Source organism: Cervus elaphus, chromosome 8, assembly GCF_910594005.1.
Source record: "Cervus elaphus chromosome 8, mCerEla1.1, whole genome shotgun sequence".
Taxonomy (NCBI): domain Eukaryota; kingdom Metazoa; phylum Chordata; class Mammalia; order Artiodactyla; family Cervidae; genus Cervus; species Cervus elaphus.
This window is the reverse complement of record NC_057822.1, coordinates 28,319,931-28,340,789: the sequence shown is the minus strand read 5'-3', so window position 1 is coordinate 28,340,789 and position 20,859 is coordinate 28,319,931. Positions and strand designations below refer to the sequence as shown.

At 38.4% G+C, this 20,859-nt stretch overlaps 1 protein-coding gene across 8 annotated transcripts in view; it reads right to left on the bottom strand.

Moving 5' to 3' along the window:
- The window catches only part of USP37 (ubiquitin specific peptidase 37), a 91,504-nt gene that overhangs the window by 52,442 nt on the left and 18,203 nt on the right, over nucleotides 1–20,859 (bottom strand). For all 8 annotated transcript variants that reach the window (XM_043910057.1, XM_043910055.1, XM_043910056.1 and 5 more), the window contains 4 exons: nucleotides 19,435–19,613; nucleotides 19,039–19,116; nucleotides 8,969–9,066; nucleotides 6,884–6,968 (listed from right to left, as the gene is read on the bottom strand). In XM_043910057.1, the coding sequence (XP_043765992.1) occupies nucleotides 6,884–6,968; nucleotides 8,969–9,066; nucleotides 19,039–19,116; nucleotides 19,435–19,613 (440 nt within the window). The remainder of the gene's footprint in view (nucleotides 1–6,883; nucleotides 6,969–8,968; nucleotides 9,067–19,038; nucleotides 19,117–19,434; nucleotides 19,614–20,859) is intronic.

Below are 20,859 nucleotides of genomic sequence, written 5' to 3'. Positions count from 1 at the left end.
TGAACATATCAATCTGTCTTTACGGTTTCAATTTCTGTCTTAAGAATCATTCTGTAAAGTAAGGTCAGAAAAATGGTTTCCTATATTCTTTTAAAAATTTAAAATCTTGTTTTCCCTCCTATTCAGGTCTTTAATCTGCCTGGACATTTACTTTTTGCATCCTATAAAGCAGGAATATGATACACTTTTTTATAAGGAAAAACCAACTGTCCTCAAACAACTTACTATGTGCCAAGGACATCTGTTAGCCACTGTTTAGTTTTTTACTTTAAAAAAAAAAAATTGTGAAATAGAATAGAAAAGTATATAAAAGTTCGATGTGTAACACTGTTGTACAGGGTGTCAATAGCGAGGAAAGTTTCATGTGTGAGGATGGGGGATATGAGGCAAACTATACCTTCTATTCAACTTTCCTATAAATATAAAACTGTTCTAAAAAAACTTATTAAAAATAAAGTGTGGAGCTTAACATATTTTTATAAAGCAAACACATAAGTAAAAACCATTCATGTAAAAAACCTCCAAGTGGCCCTTTCCAATCACAACCCTGAAGTTATCATTAGCTTTCTATCAGCTTTATTCCTTACTATGTACTCCCATACACTGTAGTCTGGACAAGGCAAACATATATTTTCATCCTTTTTCTTTCAACCTTTCTCCATCCTTATACTGCAGTTATCTTTTAAATAGCATATAGATTATTTTTATTCTTCCTTTAAAATCCAGTCTTTTACTGAAACATTTAGTGTATTTATATTTACTGTCATTACTAATTTAGGTTAATAAACTAATACCCTTGGTCTACTAATTCTATCATATGTGTCATTTCTGAGTCAGTATTTATTAATTTTTCTCTTCCTTATGAGTTGTTTTTTCCTGTTTCTTTGTACACTTCATAATATTTTTTTGGATGCCAGATACTGTGAATTTTATCTTGTGGGGTATTGGATACTTTTAATTTCTATAAACATTTTTAAATTTTGTTCTGGGATGTGGTTAAGTTACCCAGAAACAGTACAATGTTGCAGTTAAGGTTTGTTATCTGGGAGCAGAGCAGCAATTCGTCTAGGAACAGTTTTTCCTCATTAATGAGGCAAGTCTTTTTGCAGGTATTCAAACTGCCATTAGGAACAGGAACTATGCCTGGCTTTATGTATACTCTAAGTATCATCCACTTAGATCCTTTAGGGTGATTCTTTCCCTGGCCTTGACCAGTCTCCTCACCTGCACATGCTGCTCAGCACTCAAAATGAATACTCAAGGGGGACTCTGCAGATCTCTACAATTCCTTCTTTGTGTAGCTTTCCCTTCTGGTACTCTGCTCTGTAAATTCTAGCCACCTTGTATTCCCTAGATTCCTAGCTCCGCTTCATCAACTCAGGAAGCGTACAGGACTGGCTCTGCCTGGTTCCCCCTCCTTGTGTGTCAACCTAGAAACTTCCACTAGCAAGCAGGCTAACATAGTCATAAGGCTAATTTGTTTCCCATCTCTCAGGGATCACTGTCCTTCACTGATTCATGTCCAATGTCTTGAGATGCAATGTTTCACATAGTTTGTCCATGTTCTTGGTTGTTTCAGGAAGGAGGATAATGTGGTCCTTGTTAGTCCATCTTGGACAGAAGCGGAAGTCATCTTTAACTTTTTAATATGTCTAAGTTAACACCAAAAATGTCCTTTTCATCATAGGGGACTGGAAAGCCAAAGAAGGAAGTCAAAAGGTACCTGGAGTAACAGGCAAGTTTGGCCTTGGAGTACAAAATGAAGCAGGGCAAAGTCTAACAGAGTTTTGCCAAGAGAAGGCACTGGTCATAGGAAACATCCTCTTCCAACAACACAAGACACGACTCTACACATGGACACCACCAGATGATCAATACTGAAATCAGATTGATTATATTCTTTGCAGCTGAAGATGGAGAAGATCTATACAGTCAGCAAGACAAAACTGGGAGGTGAGTGGCTCAGATCATGAACTCGTTATTGCCAAATTCAGACTTAAATTGATGAAAATAGGGAAAACCACTAGATCATTCAAGTATAACCTAAATCAAATCCCTTACGATTATACAGCAGAAATGACAAATAGATTCCAGGGATTAGATCTGATGGACAAAGTGCCTGAAGAACCATGGACGGAGGTTTGTGACATTGTACACAAGGTGGTGATCAAAACTATCCCCAAGAAAAGAAATGCAAAAAGGCAAAATGGTTGTCTGAGGAAGCCTTACACACAGCTGAGAAAAAAAGAGAAGCAAAAGGCAAAGGAGAAAAGGAAAGATATATCCATCTGAATACAGAGTTCCAAAGAACAGTAAGGAGAGATAATAAAGCCTTCCCAAGTGAACAATGCAAAGAAATAGAGGAAAACAAAAAAAAAAAAAAAAAAGAAATAGAGGAAAACAACAGAATGGGAAAGACTAGAGATCTCTTCAAGAAAATTAAAGATACTAAGGGAACATTTCACACAAAGATGGGCATAGTAAGGGACAGAAAATGTATGGACCTAACCGAAGCAGAAGATACTGAGAAGAAGTGGCAAGAATACACAGAAGAACTATACAAAAAAGATCTTCATGACCCAGATAACCATGATGGTGTGATCTCTCACCTAGAGCCAGACATCTTGGAATGTGAAATCAAATGGCCTTTAGGAAGCATTGCTACAAACAAAGCAAGTGGAGGTGATGGAATTCCAGCTGAGCTAATTCAAATCCTAAAAGATGATGCTGTGAAAGTGCTGCACTCAATATGCCAGCAAATTTGGAAAACTCAGCAGTGGCCACAGGACTGGAAAAGGTCAGTTTTCATTAAAATCCCAAAGAAGAGCAATGCCAAAGAATGCTCAAACTACTGCACAACTGGACTTATTCCACATGCTAGCAAAGTAATCCTCAAAGTTCTCCAAGTCAGGCTTCAACAGTACGTGACCCTAGATCTTCCAGATGTTCAAGGTGGATGTAGAAAAAGCAGAAGAAACAGATCAAATTGCCACATCCACTGGATCATCGAAAAAGCAAGAGAGCTCCAAAAAAACATCTACTTCTGCTTTACTGATGTTGCCAAAGACTCTGACTGTGTAGATCACAACAAACTGTGGAAAATTCTTCAAGAGATGGGAATACCAGACCACCTTACCTGCCTCCTGAGAAATCTGTATGCAGGTCAAGAAGCAACAGTTAGAACTGGACATGGAACAACAGACTGGTTCCAAATTGGGAAAGGAGTACATCAAGGCTGTATATTGTTACCCTGCTTATTTAACTTCTATGCAGAGTACATCATGCGAAATGCTGGGCTGGATGAAGCATGAGCTGAAATCAAGATTGCCAGGAGAAATAGCAATAACCTCAGATATGCAAATGACACCACCCTTATGGCAGAAAGTGAAGAGGAACTAAAGAGCCTCTTTATAAAGGTGAAAGAGGAGAGTGAAAAAGCTGGCTTAAAACCCAGCATTCAAAAAACTAAGATCATGGCATTCAGTCCCATCACCTCACGGGAAATAGATGGGGAAACAATGGAAACTGTGACAGACTTTATTTTCTTGGGCTCCAAAATCACTGCACATGGTGAATGCAGCCATGAAATTAAAAAAGACGCTTGATCCTTAGAAGAAAAGGTATGACCAACCAACCTAGAGAGCATATTAAAAAGCAGAGACATTACTTTGCTGAAAAGGTCGGTGTCGTCAAAGCTATGACTTTTGCAGGAAAATCAATTCTGAATATTCACTGGAAGGACTGATGCTTAAACTCAAATATTATGGCCACCTGAGACAAAGAACTGACTCATTAGAAAAGACCCTGATGCTGGGAAAGATTGAAGGCAGGAGGAGAAGGGGATGACAGAGGACAAGATGGTGGGATGGTATCACTGACTCAATGGACATGAGTTTGAGCAGATGTTGAGGGACAGGGAGGCCTGGTGTGCAGAAGTCCACAGGGGCTGCAAAGAGTTGGACACAAATGACAGACTGAACAACAAAGTTAACTGTGGCCTCCTCTCAAACAAAATAAGGAACTTAAAATGTTTTAATTTCCCATACTCTTCTCCACTCATTTATTTTAACTTCTTATTGGTATAATATTCTGTTAATTTTTTGTTTTCAATCCTATTATTTTTATAAAAACTATCAAAATGTATTTAGATGCATAATAAGTCTGGAAAGATATTAGTAATAGCAGTTGCCTCCTGAAAGAAAATAAACAAGTAGGAGTTAGGAGAGGTTTACTTTTCACTGTATGCACTCTGTAACTTCTGAAGTTTCTACCATATGCCCTTATTACTTCTACAAAAGAATAAATTTTAAAGGTACTTAATTTTTTAATATGCTTAAAAATTCTTTTGCTCACTGATTTTTCTTACTTCTACTCCTTCCTTTGTTCACTTTTCTTCTTGCTAAATAAATTCTGTCCTTGCACTCTTGAATTAAAATTTAACTGGATGTGTAATTCTTTGATATCATCTGTTCCTACTGTTGCTAATGTCAGTCTATTTTCATTTTATAGATGATATTTTTGTTTCTGGCAGCTTTTAAAAATTTGTTACCCATCATCTTCTACAAGGTAGATTTAAAAAATACGTATCTGCTGTTTGGCATTTGTTGAGGTTTTTCAATGTGGACTTCCATCATTTTCATCCAGTATTTCTTTGAAAAATTCCCTTCCTTTATTCTCCTTAGTCTATTTTTTTTTCTCCAAAATGCTATTAAGATATAGAGGGTTAAAAAAAAAAAAAATGGAGGGTAGACCAAGAAGCCCTACATAAATCTCTCTTTAATAAATTCATAGACTTTTAATGAATTTTGAAATAGATTTTCTGTAAACCTTTTAAAATAAAATTCATTTACATTTACTATCTCCTCTCTATGCTACATCCCATGATCATGCATTTTTGCTTGTTTAGTAGCTGTCTCAGTCTGGACCTGTAATCTGCATAGGACTTTATATCAGGGGTTCAGAATTTTTGCCCCTACATAGGGAACATTAAAGCAGATACCAATCACTGCAAACCCCATTTCTGGGTATTTGCTTTCTGATCAGGCTTCCCCAGTGGCTCAGTGGTAAAGAAACTGCCTGCAATGCAAGAGACGTGAGTTCGATCCCTGGGTTGGGAAGAGTTCCTGAAGGAGGGAATGGCAACCCACTCCAGCATTTTTGCTGGGAAAATCCTATGGACAAAGGAGCCTGGTAGGCTACAGTCCATAGGGTTGCAAAAAGTTGAACACAACTGAAATGACAGCACAAATAGAGGGAGCATTAGGTAAGCAGCATATTTAAGGTTCCAAACGCAGGCAGTTACATAGAAGTGTTTGGGCTTGGTTTACTAGCACAGTGGAGAGGGAAATGGCAACCCACTCCAGTATCCTTGCCTGGAGAATCTCATGGACGGGGGAGCCTGGTGGGCTGCAGTCCATGGGGTTGCAGAGTCAGGCACAAATGAGCGACTAATACTTACTTACTAGCACAGAGGGCAGTTCAAGATATCCAGCTTCATGTATCTTCAGATAAGAAATCAAGTTCTGACTGGAGGTCATGTTCAGTTTCTAATCTCATGCTGGTTTTGAAGATCCAGCCCTAAATACTTGACTCCAGTCTGAGTTTTATACCTGCTTTATGGTTTCAGCCTTTACTCAGCATTATTTTTCTTACCGGTCTGAAAATTTTCATCTTATCTTTGAAGGCAGTTTTGTATTAAAAGAAATTTTTATTTCTTCAATAATTCCTATGTGCAATGAATATGCTCATTCTATTATTTTGAAAAGAAATCTGTATTGTATTTAAACAGCTGAAAACCAAATTTAGTTTCTTTTCAACTTGGATTCCTTTAAGATTCTTCTAATAAGCAGAAATATATTACGCTTCTCTCTTAAATTCAAAGAGTTAACAACTGCAGTCATAAAGTGACTGACAGATTCCACCCAAGGCTGAGTATATCTAAATATATAATATCAGATTCTTTAACTCACCTTAATCATTTAACACAAATAATCTAGATGTTTTTACCACTTTGAATTAAATTCTAGCAAAAAATAAAATATGGCTTAACTGGTCATTATCTATGACTGGTCATTATGCTATATAGTAGCATATCTATTTATACTACTACTCTCACTTTTTACAACTGCCCTTCTGTGTGGCATTCTATGAACACGTCTCTTTGACAAGTGCTTAGCAATTGTCTTATATATTCACACTCAATAAACCTCAAAAATTTAACCGAAATCTCTGTGTGTCAGTCACTCAGTTGTGTCCGACTCTGCGACTCCACACGCTGTAGCTCTCTAGGCTTCTCTGTCCATGGAATTCTCCAGGCAAGAACACTGGAATGGGTTGCCATTTCCTTCTCCAGGGGACCTTCCTGACCCAGGGATCAAACCCGGGTCTCCTGTATTGTAGGTAGATTCTTTACCATCTGAGCTACATCTCTAGAATCACCAATTACATTTCTGAGTAGCCTTTTCCAGTAAAAGATACTAAGGTGAAACTTTTTGCTTTTTTAGGAAAACACCTTAAATTCTGGCAGGTAGCTTAACAAACAATAAAGACAATTTAAAAATGTCTCAGTGGAGAACTACTTTACTTGGGAGGATGGAAAATACACTGGTCAAAATCTGATCACACTGCCAGTCAAACCTGTGTCCTCAGTACAAGTTTTCCTAGACATCAGGTTTATACATGTGTTGAAGAATATAAAAAGTAATAGTTTGAACTAAAACACTTCTAGAGTACCCTGTAACTAAAATGTCATGAATCTGTAAATTGTCATCTATGTTGTTAAATCAGTATATTCATGTAGAGCACAACACATAGACCCTCCCATCATTTAATATTCTGAAGAAAGCTCTTCAAGTTCTTCACAAGGCATATAGCCAATGCATACCTGTCTAGGTTAGTGCTGCCAGGAGAATAGTCCTTGGCTGCAGATCTGCTACCATAAAAAGATGACGACTGCAAAGGTAGAAGCCCTAAAAAAGTGAACAGACACAGGAAAAATTTAATTCCTAAATCAATCATTCAAGTTCATTTAATAATAAAATTACATTGGCTTGTTTATATTTAACTCTATTTTCCCCTTTCTTTTCATCCAAGTAATATATACATATGCATGTCTGAAGATCATTCATGTCTGAAGATCAAAATACTGTGAAAAAGTTTGTAAGAGGTTACAAAAGAATACTCTCTAGCCCTAAAGCTCCACAAATTTTTCTTCCAATTTCTAACCATTTTTTGAAACTCAAGTTTCTCTGATTTCCTCCATAACATTAGGTGTTTGTATAATTTCTCAATTTATTAATTTTAAACAGCATCAGCCGGCTCCCTCAAGAAAAATTAGAAATAATTTCTCATTTATACCACCTCTACTCTTCTCTTCTCTCCAAACCAATTATCAGTTGTGTTATTTTATTATTTTATTTATTTTTTGGCTGCGTCATGTGGCTTGTGGGATCTTAGTTCCTCAACCAGGGATTGAACTCCAGCTAACCGCAGTCAAAGCACCAAGTCCTGACCACTGGATTGCTCGGGAACTCCCCATCAGTTGTGTTATTTGAGTTCTACTGATTAACTTTGCAAAGTTAACACACTTAAACTCTCCACATTTTGTTCCATGAAACTTTTTACCACTTGACCCCTTATACTTTCCACTCTCTCTCCTCTTCCACATCAACACCTGTAAGATGTACCATAACTTCAACAGTATTAAGTATTAATACATCTATTAAGTATTAATACATCTTTAAGTATTCTGTTTTCTAACTATGGTGAAAGTGAAAGTGACGTCGCTCAGTTGCGTCTGCCTCTTTGCAACCCCATGGACTGTAGCCTACCACACTCCTCCATCCATGGGATTTTCCAGGCAAGAGTACTGGAGTGGGTTGCCATTTCCTTCTCCAGAGGATCTTCCCGACCTAGGGACTGAACCCGGGTCTCTTGCATTGTAGGCAGATGCTTTACTGTCTGAGCTACCCAGGGAAGTCCTTTCTAATACAGGTCGATTGTAAAAGCTGAAAACCAAAAAACAGCATTTATATAATGAATTATTACTTCAAAGGTGAGAATTATATTAGAGCTTTCTCTTTCTGTCAGAGTCCAATTTATATATAAGTCTGAACCCCTAAAGGAGACTGTTTCTAGAGTCCAGATGAAATGAATTCTCTCAAACTCCCAAATTACAAAAATCATGCCATATTTTAGCTTTCTTCAATTCCAAGTTAAACATAATATTCAAATCAATACTAGATACATGAGTCTCTAAGAAGTTCAGAGGACCAGAGTTATGCTAAGTATAGGAAGCAGCAATAAAACTTCAGGGACAATCTTTCAGTTTTTGTTAAAAACGAAGTGAGCTTATACAACTGCTTTATGTGATAATTACAAGATCTTCTGGAACTTCTAATAACCAGCAACACTGATAATTTAATTTCAATAACTTTAACTCTTTGGATTCATTCCATAGTCCAGGTACTTTGACAATGAAAGAACTTAATTCTAGGTAGTTGAATAGGCAGATGTAAAGCTTAAATTCCTCGTAAGCAAAATAAAAATTCCCTTATAGCTCTAATATTTTAAAAAATAGTTTAGCCAAGTACTAGGATACAAATTAGGGCTTCCCAGGTGGCTCAGTGGTAAAATATCCACCTGCCACGCAGGGGACATGGGTGTGATGCCTGGGTTGGGAAGATCCCCTGGAGAAGGAAATGGTAACCAACTCCAGTATTCCTGCCTGGGAAATCCCATGGACAGAGGAGCCTGGTGGGCTACAGTCCATGGGGTCACAAAGAGTTGAACACAACTGAGCGACTAAACAGCAAAAACAGGATATAAACTGGCACCCGATAACTAGTCCAAAATTTACCCAGTGTTCTTAAATATGTGAGAAATATGCCCCAGTTTACATTTCTATTTCTAGTCTAATACAATATATCATATCATAAATGAGTATATTATGCAAAGACCAAATACTTACCTGATGTCCTATTCTCTTCTGACTGTTTCAAACTCAGTTGCTTCTCTCTACTGCTGGTTAAATACTTTCTTGAGGGATCTGTCATAGCCTTGTTGTTCCTATAGTTAATAATTTAATTCAAACATATATGTATAAAGATATAATTCTTAATTTTAAATAGTTGTCATTAGAATTTACATTTCAATTGCTGAATTAACTGATGTGCTTGGAAGTTACGCTACAAGGTGTTAAAGCCTTATGCAAATGAGAATCATAAAAATAAGCTTTTCATTACCTAGTCAAAAGTCAATCCAATCCAAAACCCTGGTAATTAGGCAAAAATGAAGGAGCAGTTCCTTTATAAAAAAGTCAAACCAGAGACAGCAAGAATATATAGGTTTTCTTTGCCAAAAGCAAGCCCAGATGAAATGATTCAGCTACTAAGAGCAAAAGAATCAATTAAGAACTAAGATGAAAAAATTAAAATTAAAAAAATTGAAAATAATAAAAAGAAGCAAACCATTCGAGCTTGATAATGAATAGCTCTAAAAGTAAACAAAATCCAAAATGTTCTTACAGTTTATGTAATTTGAAATGTTATTTACTAAATGTCAACATTTCAATTCATAGTGACTAAACTACTTTAAGTTCATGAACACAAAGTTAAAATTTCTTAAGCCCCTTTCCCCTATCTCTTCAGTTCAGTCGCTCAGTTGTGTCGGACTCTTTGCAACCCCATGAACAGCAGCACGCCAGGCCTCCCTGTCCATCACCAATTCCTGGAGTCCACCCAAACCCATGTCCATTGTGTTGGTGATGTCATCCAACCATCTCATCCTCTGTCTCCCCTTCTCCTCCTGCCCTCAATCTTTCCCAGCATCAGGGTCTTTTCCAATGAGTCAGCTCTTCGCATCAAGTGGCCAAACTATTGGAGTTGCAGCTTCAACATCAGTCCTTCCAATGAACAGCCAGGACGGATCTCCTTTAGGATGGACTGGTTGGATCTCCTGGCAGTCCAAGGGACTCTTAAGAGTCTTTTCCAACACCACAGTTCAAAAGCATCAATTCTTCTGTGCTCAGCTTTCTTTACAGTCCAACTCTCACACCCATACACGACCACTGGAAAAACCATAGCCTTGACTAGACGGACCTTTGTTGACAAAGCGATGTCTCTGCTTTTTAATATGCTATCTGGGTTGCTCATAACTTTCTTTCCAAGGAGTAAGCGTCTTTTAATTTCATGGCTGCAATCACCATCTGCAGTGATTTTGGAGCCCAGAAAAACAAAGTCAGCCACTGGTTCCCCATCTATTTGTCGTGAAGTGATGGGACCGGATGCCATGATCTTAGTTTTCTGAATGTTGAGCTTTAAGCCAACATTTTCACTTGCCTCTTTCACTCTCATCAAGAGGCTCTTTAATTCTTCTTCACTTTCTACCGTAAGGGTGGTGTCATCTGCACATCTGAGGTTATTTGTATTTCTCCTGGCAATCTTGATTCCAGCTTGTGCTTCCTCCAGCCCAGCATTTCTCATGATGTACTCTGCATATAAGTTAAATAAGCAGGGTGACAATATGACAATATACAGCCTTGACATACTACTTTTCCTATTTGGAACCAGTCTGTTGTTTCATGTCCAGCTCTAACTGTTGCTTCCTGACCTGCATACAGATTTCTCAGGAGGCAGGTCAGGTGGTCTGGTATTCCCAACTCTTTCAGAATTTTCCAGTTTATTGTGATCCACACAAAGGCTGTGGCATAGTCAATAAAGCAGACATAGATGTTTTTTTGGAGCTCTTGCTTTTTCGATGATCCAGTAGATGTTGGCAATTTGATCTCTGGTTCCTCTGCCTTTTCTAAAACCAGCTTTAACATCTGGAAGTTCACGGTTCATGCATTGCTGAAGCCTGGCTTGGAGAATTTTAAGCATTACTTTACTAGTGTGTGAGATGAGTGCAATTGTGCAGTAGTTTGAGCATTCTTTGGCATTGACTTTCTTTGGGATTGGAATGAAAACTGACCTTTTCCAGTCCTGTGGCCACTGCTGAGTTTCCCAAATTCCCTGGCATATTGAGTGCAGCACTTTCACAGCATCATCTTTCAGGATTTTAAACAGCTCAACTTGAATTCCATCACCTCCACTAGATTTGTTCATAGTGATGCTTCCTAAGGCCCACTTGACTTCACATTCCAGGATGTCTGGCTCTAGGTGAGTGATCATACCGATTATCTGGGTTGTGAAGATCTTTTTTGTACAGTTTTTCTGTGTATTCTTGCCACCTCTTCTTAATATCTTCTGCTTCTATTAGGTCCCTACCATTTCTGTCCTTTATAAAGCCCATCTCTGCATAAAATGTTCTCTTGGTATCTCTAATTTTTTTGAAGAGATCTCTAGTCTTTCCCATTCTATTGTTTTCCTCTGTTTCTTTGCATTGATCACCGAGGAAGGCTTTCTTATCTCTCCTGGCTATTCTTTGGAACTCTGCATTTAAATGGATATATCTTTTCTTTTCTCCTTTGCTTTTCGCTTCCCTTCTTTTCACAGCTATTTGCAAGGCTTCCTCAGACAGCCATTTTTCATTTCTTTTTCTTGGGCATGGTCTTGGTTCCTGTCTCCTATACAATGTCATAAACTTCCGTCCATAGTTCATCAGGCACTCTGTCTATCAGATCTAGTCCCTTAAATCTATTTCACTTCCACTGTATAGTCATAAGGGATTTGATTTAGGTCATACCTGAATGGTCTAGTGGTTTTCCCTACTTTCTTCAATTTAAGTCTGAATTTGGCAATAAGGAGTTCATGATCTGAGCCACAGTAAGCTCCAGGTCTTGTTTTTGCTGACTGTATAGAGCTTCTCCATCTTCGGCTGCAAAGAATGCAATCAATCTGATTTCGGTGTAGGCCATCTGGTGACGTCAGTGTGTAGAGTCTTCTCTTGTGTTGTTGGAAGAGGGTATTTGTTGTGACCAGTGCGTTCTCTTGGCAGAACTCTATTAGCCTTTGCCCTGCTTCACTCTGTACTCCAAGGCCAAATTTGCCTGTTACTCCAGATGTTTCTTGACTTCCTACTTTTGCATTCCAGTCCTCTATAATGAAAAGGACATCTTTTTTGGGTGTTAGTTCTAGAAGGTCTTGTAGGTCTTCATAGAACTGTTCAGCTTCTTCAGCATTACTGGTTGGGGCATAGGCTTGGACTACCGTGATATTGAATGGTTTGCCTCGGAGACGAACAGAGATCATTCTGTTGTTTTTGAGATTGCATCTAAGTACTGCATTTTGGACTCTCTTGTTGACTATGATGGCTACTCCATTTCTTTTAAGGGATTCCTGCCCACAGTAGTACATGCAATGGTCATCTGAGCTAAATTCACCCATTTCAGTCCATCTTTGTTCACTGATTGCTAGAATGTTGATGTTCACTCTTGTCATCTACTGTCTGACCACTTCCAATTTGCCTTGATTCATGGACCTAACATTCCAGGTTCCTATGCAATACTGCTCTTTACAGCATCGAACCTTGCTTCTATCACCAGTCCCATCCACAACTGTGTGTTGTTTTTGCTTTGGCTCCATCCCTTCATTCTTTCTGGAGTTATTTCTCCACTGATCTCCAATAGCATACCGACCTGGGGAGTTCATCTTTCAGTGTCCTATCTTTTTGCCTCTTCACACTGTTCATGGGGTTCTCAAGACAAGAATACTGAAGTGGTTTGCCATTCCCTTCTCCAGTTGACCACATTCCTCTGATCTATTATTCCCAAATACCTGAACCTATATTAAGTAAAGACGGTCCATTGAGAAACATGCTCATGCTTTGATTAAAAGTGCTTATTTTAGGAGATCCATCATGAATAAAGCCTATAAGCAGACAATGTAGATGCTCCACCCAGATTCCCTCTAGTCTTATTTTTGTATCCTCTCTTACACACCAACTTAGGTTTTTTCCCTATTTTTTTTTTTTAAAATATTAGAGTATAGGTGATTAACAGCGTTTTGTTACTTTCAGGTGTACTGCAAAGGGGTTTAGTTATGCATATACATGTATCTATTCTTTTTCAAATTCTTCTATTTGGGTTGTTTTTTAAATTTTTTTGATAGCCACTACCTAGGGTTCCTTTTCACAAGATTGTCCTCAAGCTACCAGAGTCTTTGCCTGCACTCTCAGAGTCAAAAGTAAGGTCAGGTGCTGAAGTATAGAAGCCAAGCTCCCCTGCCTTGGATTAGAATAGTTTTAAGGTGAAATGGATATAACAGATTTTCTTTCTGGGATTAGGTTGAAGCCTAAACTCTGCATTTTTCTGGTCAGAGATCAGATTTTTGTCTGAGATCACACTCACTCATTTTCTCCTGCACTGCAGTATCTTGCTTCCCCCCGTCCTTCCTGGTATCCCCTGGAAATAATTCCAAACTAAATCACTTGGACACTACTCTCCATTTCAGGGTTTGTGTCTGAGGAAGTTGAACAACAGTTAGTGCTAGAAGAGGGTCTAGGAAGCACACTCCAAGGACAAGATTCTGGAACTGGATCAGTTGTCTGGCAATGGTAGCAGAAATACCATTGGCTAGTGGTAAAATCTTTGGTATCCTAAAGTGTAATACCACCAAGATTTTTCATCTGTAGTGGAATGGGCTGGGATAAAATAGAAGAGGATATAGCTCATGCAATCTTTCCAGCATTTGAAAAATGTGGTAGACTGCACAATGGACCCTACTAGAATTATAGAAATGTTCTAAAACTGGATTATGGTGATGGTTGCACAACTCAAAAAATTTACCAAAAATACAGAATTATACATTTAAAACAGGTGAATTTTAAGGTGTATAAACTGTACCTCAATAAACCTGTTAAAAAAAAAATCCCAAATTATTTCCTTCCTTGTATCCAAGTCCCCTATTAAGAAATGCAATCTGTTTCCCTATCCCTTTTCCCAAAAGAATGTAACAGACATAACAGTGCATGAGTCCTGATTCTACGGCTACAGGTACCTTGCAAATTTTCACTCATTCTTTTGGAACCCTACTACTGCCATGAGAGTAATTCCAGGGCAACCCTATTAAGTGAAAAAATAGATGGCTAGTCTCCTGCATCACATCAACCACTAGACAGCCAACGGCCAGTCATACAAGTAACGCCACTGTGGACCAGCTAATCCCGAGCCAACTTACCAAATGACCACGCATGCATGAGAAAATGAGAGAATCCAGTTACAACTGGCCAAGACAGGCCCAGATAAACAGAACCACTTAAGTGACCACTGACTTATAAGCAATAATAAATAGTTACTATTTTAAGCATATTGTTATATAGCATTAGATAACTGATACAGCCATATGGGGTAAATAATAATCATAAAGTTGTAAGATTATGCTGTAACTTCCTGATCTTACAACTTCATGGGTATGATAGCACCCAGCTCATGATGGCTTACTCTGGTTGCATAGTTCCTTGATGACCCAAGTAAACAAGAATAGATAATGAGAACAGATCTATGAGCATTCTGATGACCAGACAAAAGAAGAAGAAAAACTGTGCCTGATTCATGGATGGATCATCTCGGTACATTGATACAAGCTGAAAATGAACTGCTGATGCATTGTAGCTCCACTAAGGGACTGCCCTGGAACACAGGACTAAGACGAATTCCTCCACTGTACAGAGTTTGAGAAGTGCACCTAACTGTCCATTTTGTATGGAGAGAAACGTGGGCCAGGGGACCCCCAGATGGTGGTAAATGGTCTAGATGGATGATCAGGGGCCTAGCAGGAATAAGCCTGGAAAATCAGGCGAAAATGATTTATGGAAGAGGTTTATGCATAGTATGTACAAAGGGTGAAGATCTGTTTCACATGTTAATGCTCACCAGAGAACTCCACTGAAGAGACATTAAACAATCACCCATGGTAACTTGTCTAGTAGATACCAGTCAATTTCTGTACTCAGCCATCCAAATACTTCCACAAAGGGCCCATGAGTAACAGGCATGGTAGTAGAGGTAAAAGCTCTAGGTGCACCCTAAAACAGGGGCTCCCTTTTAATAAGCTGGTTTAGCAACTTATACAGCTCAATGTCCAATTGCTCAGCTATTCTAGAGGCTGATCCCTGGCCCTTGAAGGAATACTATCCCTTAAGGAAACCAACCAGACATTTGGTGATAAGATGATTACATTAGACTCCTTCCATCCCAGAAAGGGTAGCAATTAATTCTGGCTGGGACTGGCATATATTTAAGGTTTGCTTCTTCCTTTCCTGCCCACAGTGCCTTGGCTGCACTGCTATCTGAGGGCTTTATAAGAGTACATGATTTACTAACATGAAATCTCACATAACATCACTATGGAATGAGAGATCCACTTTACACAAAAGAAAAGGAGGTACAATAAGGGCATATGACCAAAGGGTCCATTGGTCCTATCATAGATCATATTTACCTCAAAGCTGACGGCCAACAGCCTTTAAAGGTGCAGATTATAGAGATGATCTTGTTAGGAACTGGGAGCCCTTCAAGATATAATATATAACATAAACCAACAGGCCATTACAGTTATAGAGAATACATGGGTCTGGAAACCAAGAAGTAAGAATGCCTCCACTATCAGTCTCAATAACACACCTGGAGAATTTGTGCTTCTTGTTCCTTCAATTTAGATTTTGTGGATCCAGAGGTTCTGGTTTCCAGAGGAGGAAATTTTTCACAAGAGAGGACAAGAAGAATTCCATTTAATCTAAAGCAATGGCTGCTACTCATTTTGGGCTTTTCACGCTGGCACATCAACAGGCAAGGAAAGGAGTTACTATACTGTAACTGACTTTAATTATTATAAGAGGGCAGGGTTGCTGCTACATGATAAGGGCAAGAAGAATATGTCTGGTATAAAGGAAATTCACCAGGGAATCTCTTGGTGCTTTCAAGCTCAATTTTAACTCTGATTGGGTAATTGTAGCAACCACAGCCTGACACATGCACAGTGACCATGGGCTCAGATCCCTCAGGGAAGAAGATCTCAGTCATACCACCAGGAAAGTCATCAACACCATAAGTGTTAATGAAAAATGCAACAAATCTAGAATGGATCCTAGAAGTAGATAATATCAGTTACAGCCTCAAGGCTATTTGTAGCAGTAAGGACAAAAAGAGCTACAGCTCATCCCACTAACACTTCTTTTTTAATATTCTCACCCAGAAATTGAAAAGCACCAATGTGAAGAACCTATAATAAGATGGTGGGGCTTTCCTGGTGGTCTTGTGGTAAAGAATCAGCCTGCCAACGCAGGTAACATGGGTTCGATCCCTGTTCTGGGAAGAACTAGCTCAGCAGTAAGACAGAGGGTAAAAATACAGATATTACAGACTAGAAAGCTGGTGAGGACTGTTGTATCTCAGCGAAATAGTCACAGAACTGTTATCTGTAATGTCTTAGGAGGCAGAACTCAAAGGAAAAGACTGAGACAGTTAAGAACACTGGTCTGTGTTAGTGCTTTTTACTGCTCTCAGCAAGGTTCTATTCAAGACAGATAAATCTGGGTTAGAATTAGCAGGTTTGCAATCAAGGTTGAAAAATGAATATACCTCTCTGTGCCAATGGCCTAGAATTAAAATTGTGTGGTAACTGGAGGTCATATGGGACTAAAAAAATCCAATTGCTTCTGATTCTCAAACTGAGGCAATGCTAAGAGGTAACTGGAGAAGTAGTTTGTAAAAAAACTGATGTTAATATTAGGGAAAACTGGATGAGGGGTATACAGGTACACCTCAACATTATCATTGCAACTTTTCTGTAAATTTAAAATTATTCCAAAATTTAAAAATTAAAAGAATTAATAACAAAAATACTGGCCCTAATTCTTTCTCAAGCCTATAATACCCTGCATGTTCTACCTTTAAAAACACTTCTAAAACTTTTACATTTCTAGACTTTTCTAAACTTCCAGAACTACATCGGCATCAAGTAGGTTACAAAGCTGCATGGCTCCAAAGAACACCCTTCAGCTATGGCCCTGAAAGATAACAGACAAAGGGAATCTGTTAAAGGGCAAAGCCACGAGTCATATGGAGTACAATGAGCAAGGGTTCCTTCCAAAGGATAGGACAGAAACAGTTACAGGGGTTAATTAAGAACTTATTCCACTGCTTTCACAGTCTTCACAATTTCTGCCTAACAAGATTTTATCTCTACTATAGACCAGTGACTCCTTAGAGTTCCCAATCTTTGTCTTTTCTAAATGGAAATTTTTTCTGTGGTTATCCTGTGCTTACTCCAGCAATGTATAATAAATGCTATGTGTGTGGAGACAGGAGTGAGGTATGCAGATTAACTTGTTTTTTAGTTTTTAGGTACAATACCACTTTGCCAACAAAGGTCCCTAGAGTCAAAGCTATGTTTTTTCCAGTAGTCATGTATGGATATGAGGGCTGGACCATAAAGAAAGCTGAGCACAGAGGAATTAATGCTTTTGAATTGTGGTGTTGGAGAAGACTCTTGAGAGACCTGTGGATGGCAACAAGATCAAACCAGTCAATCCTAAAAGAAATCAATCCTGAATATTCATTGGAAGGACTGATGGTGAAGCTTGAAGTTCCAATACTTTGGCCACCTGATGTGAAAGAACGGACTCATTAGAAAAGACCCTGATGCTGGGAAAGACTGAAGGCAGGAGAAGGGGACCAAAGACGATGAGATGGTTGGATGGCATCACCCACTTGATGGACATGAGTTTAAGCAAGCTCCAGGAGTTGGTGATGGACAGGCAAGCCTGGTGTGCTGCAGTCCATGGTGTTGCAAGGAGTCAGACACAAATGAGCAACTGAACTAAAGTGAACAAGACCATGAGGTGTATAGTCCAAGGCACACCTGGACCTTATGGAGAGAACTGCACATAACCCAGAGATCCTGGACTCTGAGCTGGATATAGTGACTAAATGAGATTTAGAGGCTGTCTCCATCAGGGTGAAGGTAGGGGTACTCTGCATATGGGAAGAATGATGAACAAACGTAAATCTTTAGCTAGAAGGGTAAACTATGGCAGACTGTTGTCCCCAAATAACCACTGTACTCATTTGTCGTAACAGTAGAATTTGGGCTAGGCATACTTCCCAGATCTCCTCATAACCTGATATAACCACATGACCAACTTTTGGCCAATGTAATATGCATAAAAGTTATGTATACAATTTTCAGCCTACACAAAAGCGGTATGCCCTCCCTTTGCTCCTTTCCTCCTTCCCAGTAGGAATACAGATGTGAGAGTGGAGGCTGAAGCTATCTTGGTTCATAAAAGGGAAGATATTTATTAAGAATGGCAGATAGAAGACAGAAGGAACCTGAGACTATAGTGATTGTAGTTTAAGAGAACACACCAGTCTTATCAGCTACCTAGATTTTTATACCTGTTACAGCAATAGAATCAAGAACTCAAACTATAAAAAGCTTCTTTAGGTTTTTCCCAGCTTCTTTCTGGTGACCCTTTGGTCTTCAACACCAGTTAATTGACTACCAACTGACTTCTGTTAAGGTATTAACTGGTAACTGTGTTAATACGTTTTCTTGCTCAGAAGACAGAGACAGACAAAATCCACAAGTCTCCTATTATGAGGAAGAGGACTGTCCGATTGCAGGCATGCTCTTTTGTTCAACCCCAAAAGTAGCTCTAGAAGACTGATGCTCCAGTCTAGAACCTAGGCTGGTTTTAATACCCTTTTACCCCTAAGTTAACTTTTCACATGAATAAGGTAAAAATTGTACTTTTTTTTTTTTACAGGTAAAGAGAAGAAGGAAGGAAGGGTGTTCATACTAAAAGAGCAGAAAACAAAAAACACTTATGTAGAGCTCTTCAGCTCTATCCTTATTATAAATGCTGCAAATGAATAAAGCTAAGATGGGAGAAGTGCACTAAAATGACCAAAGCAATACTAATGGCCAAATCCTCTCTCTATTGAGCCTACAGTGTACTGTTACCAAAATACTCTAAATCCTGTTCTTCCGTCTTTGAGATTTCCATAAACTGAAGACCATCCCAATTTTCTCTAGTGGTTGTAATTATTAATAGAAGAAATACCGATCAAATGTTATAAAAGTTCTTAAAGCAACTTACGATGAAGAATCATTTTCCTTAGGGTAATCTTCATTCAACTCTGAGCCAGATGACAGCATTCTTTTTCTCTTTTCAGTCCTACAGAGAACAGAGAAAAACAGTTATTTCACATTATTAAAATGTATAAACCAACATACTCAAGAATAAGAACTGTGACTACTGTTCTAACTCTATACACCACAATTAAATATACTGTGTATCTGCAAGCTCTATACATGTCACTAACATAAATCACAAAAGACAAATATTATCTCCAAAAAACGCACTTTACACAATCTTCTTTTAACTAGAAGTCTCCTTCTTTTCCCCAAGTTATTGGACTTTCTAAAAGGCCTAAAAGACATTTCTAAATAGGCAGAGCTAATGACTAAGAAAGGAAAAAAAAATCTTTCATACCTATTTTCTAATAACCCTGATCTAAGAGGAGTGGATGTAGATGTCAAACAGGGAATTGTCCGGGTAGGAGTTACTCCATTTCCTGCTGCAGCCTTAATTGATCCTCTAGTTGGATTACCAAGAACTTTTCGAAATGGAGTATCATCTTTAGTTTCCAAACTTCCTCTTTTTGAAGAGACCTATAAGAATAAAGTTAAACATAGCTAATTCTTCACATTAATTGGCATATGTTTAGACCAGTGATCCTCTTATACAGAACTTTTAAAAATATCCACAACTGGAGACCCATCTCCAGAGATTCTAGCCTATCTGGTCTGGGGGTAAGGTCCATTCATCAGTACTTCTTTTTTTAAAGAACACTAGGTGATTCTAATCAGTATCAGATATTGAGCTTGACATGTATTTTCCTATAGTACTCTTGTAAGCTTAGAAATTCCACAGCATACCTGGAAGCAGAAAAGAATTTGCTCTGAATTACCGATTAAAAAAAAAAGAAAATAACCTCATAGACATAAGAGCCACATGAAAGTAGAACATGAAAGTAGAACATGAAAGTAGATATTTTTTTTTTTTGAAAGTAGATCTTTAAGAAAGAAAATCCAATTATGATAATTTAAAGTGAGCTTCCCTGGTGGCTCAGCTGGTAAAGAATCTGCCTGCAATATGGGAGACCTGGGTTCAATCCCTGGGTTAGAAGATCCCTTGCAGAAGTGTATGGCAATCCACTCCAGTATTCTTGCCTGGAGAATCCCCATATACAGAGGAGCCTGGAGGGCTACAGTCCATGGGGTCACAAAGAGTTGGACATGACTGAGTGACTAAGCACAGCACATTGCAGCAAAGTGACATGAATGTGAGAAAAAGGAGCAACAATGACATTTGGCTGCCACAATGTAAAAGCCAAGTCACATACACAGCATATGATTTTTGAGGGGGATCTAGTATGGAGAAATGAAACAAATATATATAATGATGGGGAGACTGAAGGTGAGACAGAACCTACTGGCAGAAGATGAATCAAAGAGTCTACCCCAAAACACAGCAAAAATATTCAGAGAGAATGCACCCTTTACCTCTATGGAAGATTTCTAATTACTTTCCACAGAATTACAATCTTAGAATAAGAAAAAAGAATCTCTGAGGTCATCTGGATGAATGATTTAAAAAGTTGATTTTCAAATGGATAACTGATTCTCAAGATTAAAAAAAAAAAAAATCAAAACACTATTATAAAAGCCACATACTGAGAAGTCTCTTTTATCACCCCAACGCCATTCACTCAGTTCTTCTACTTCCCATCCTCCTACACCTCCTAATTACCTCCTAATGTAAGTATTCTACATTATTCTACATTTTTAAGGAAATGAAAATCAGTATTTTATTTTTCTAGTTACACAAATGGGAGCATGCTATATGCATACTATT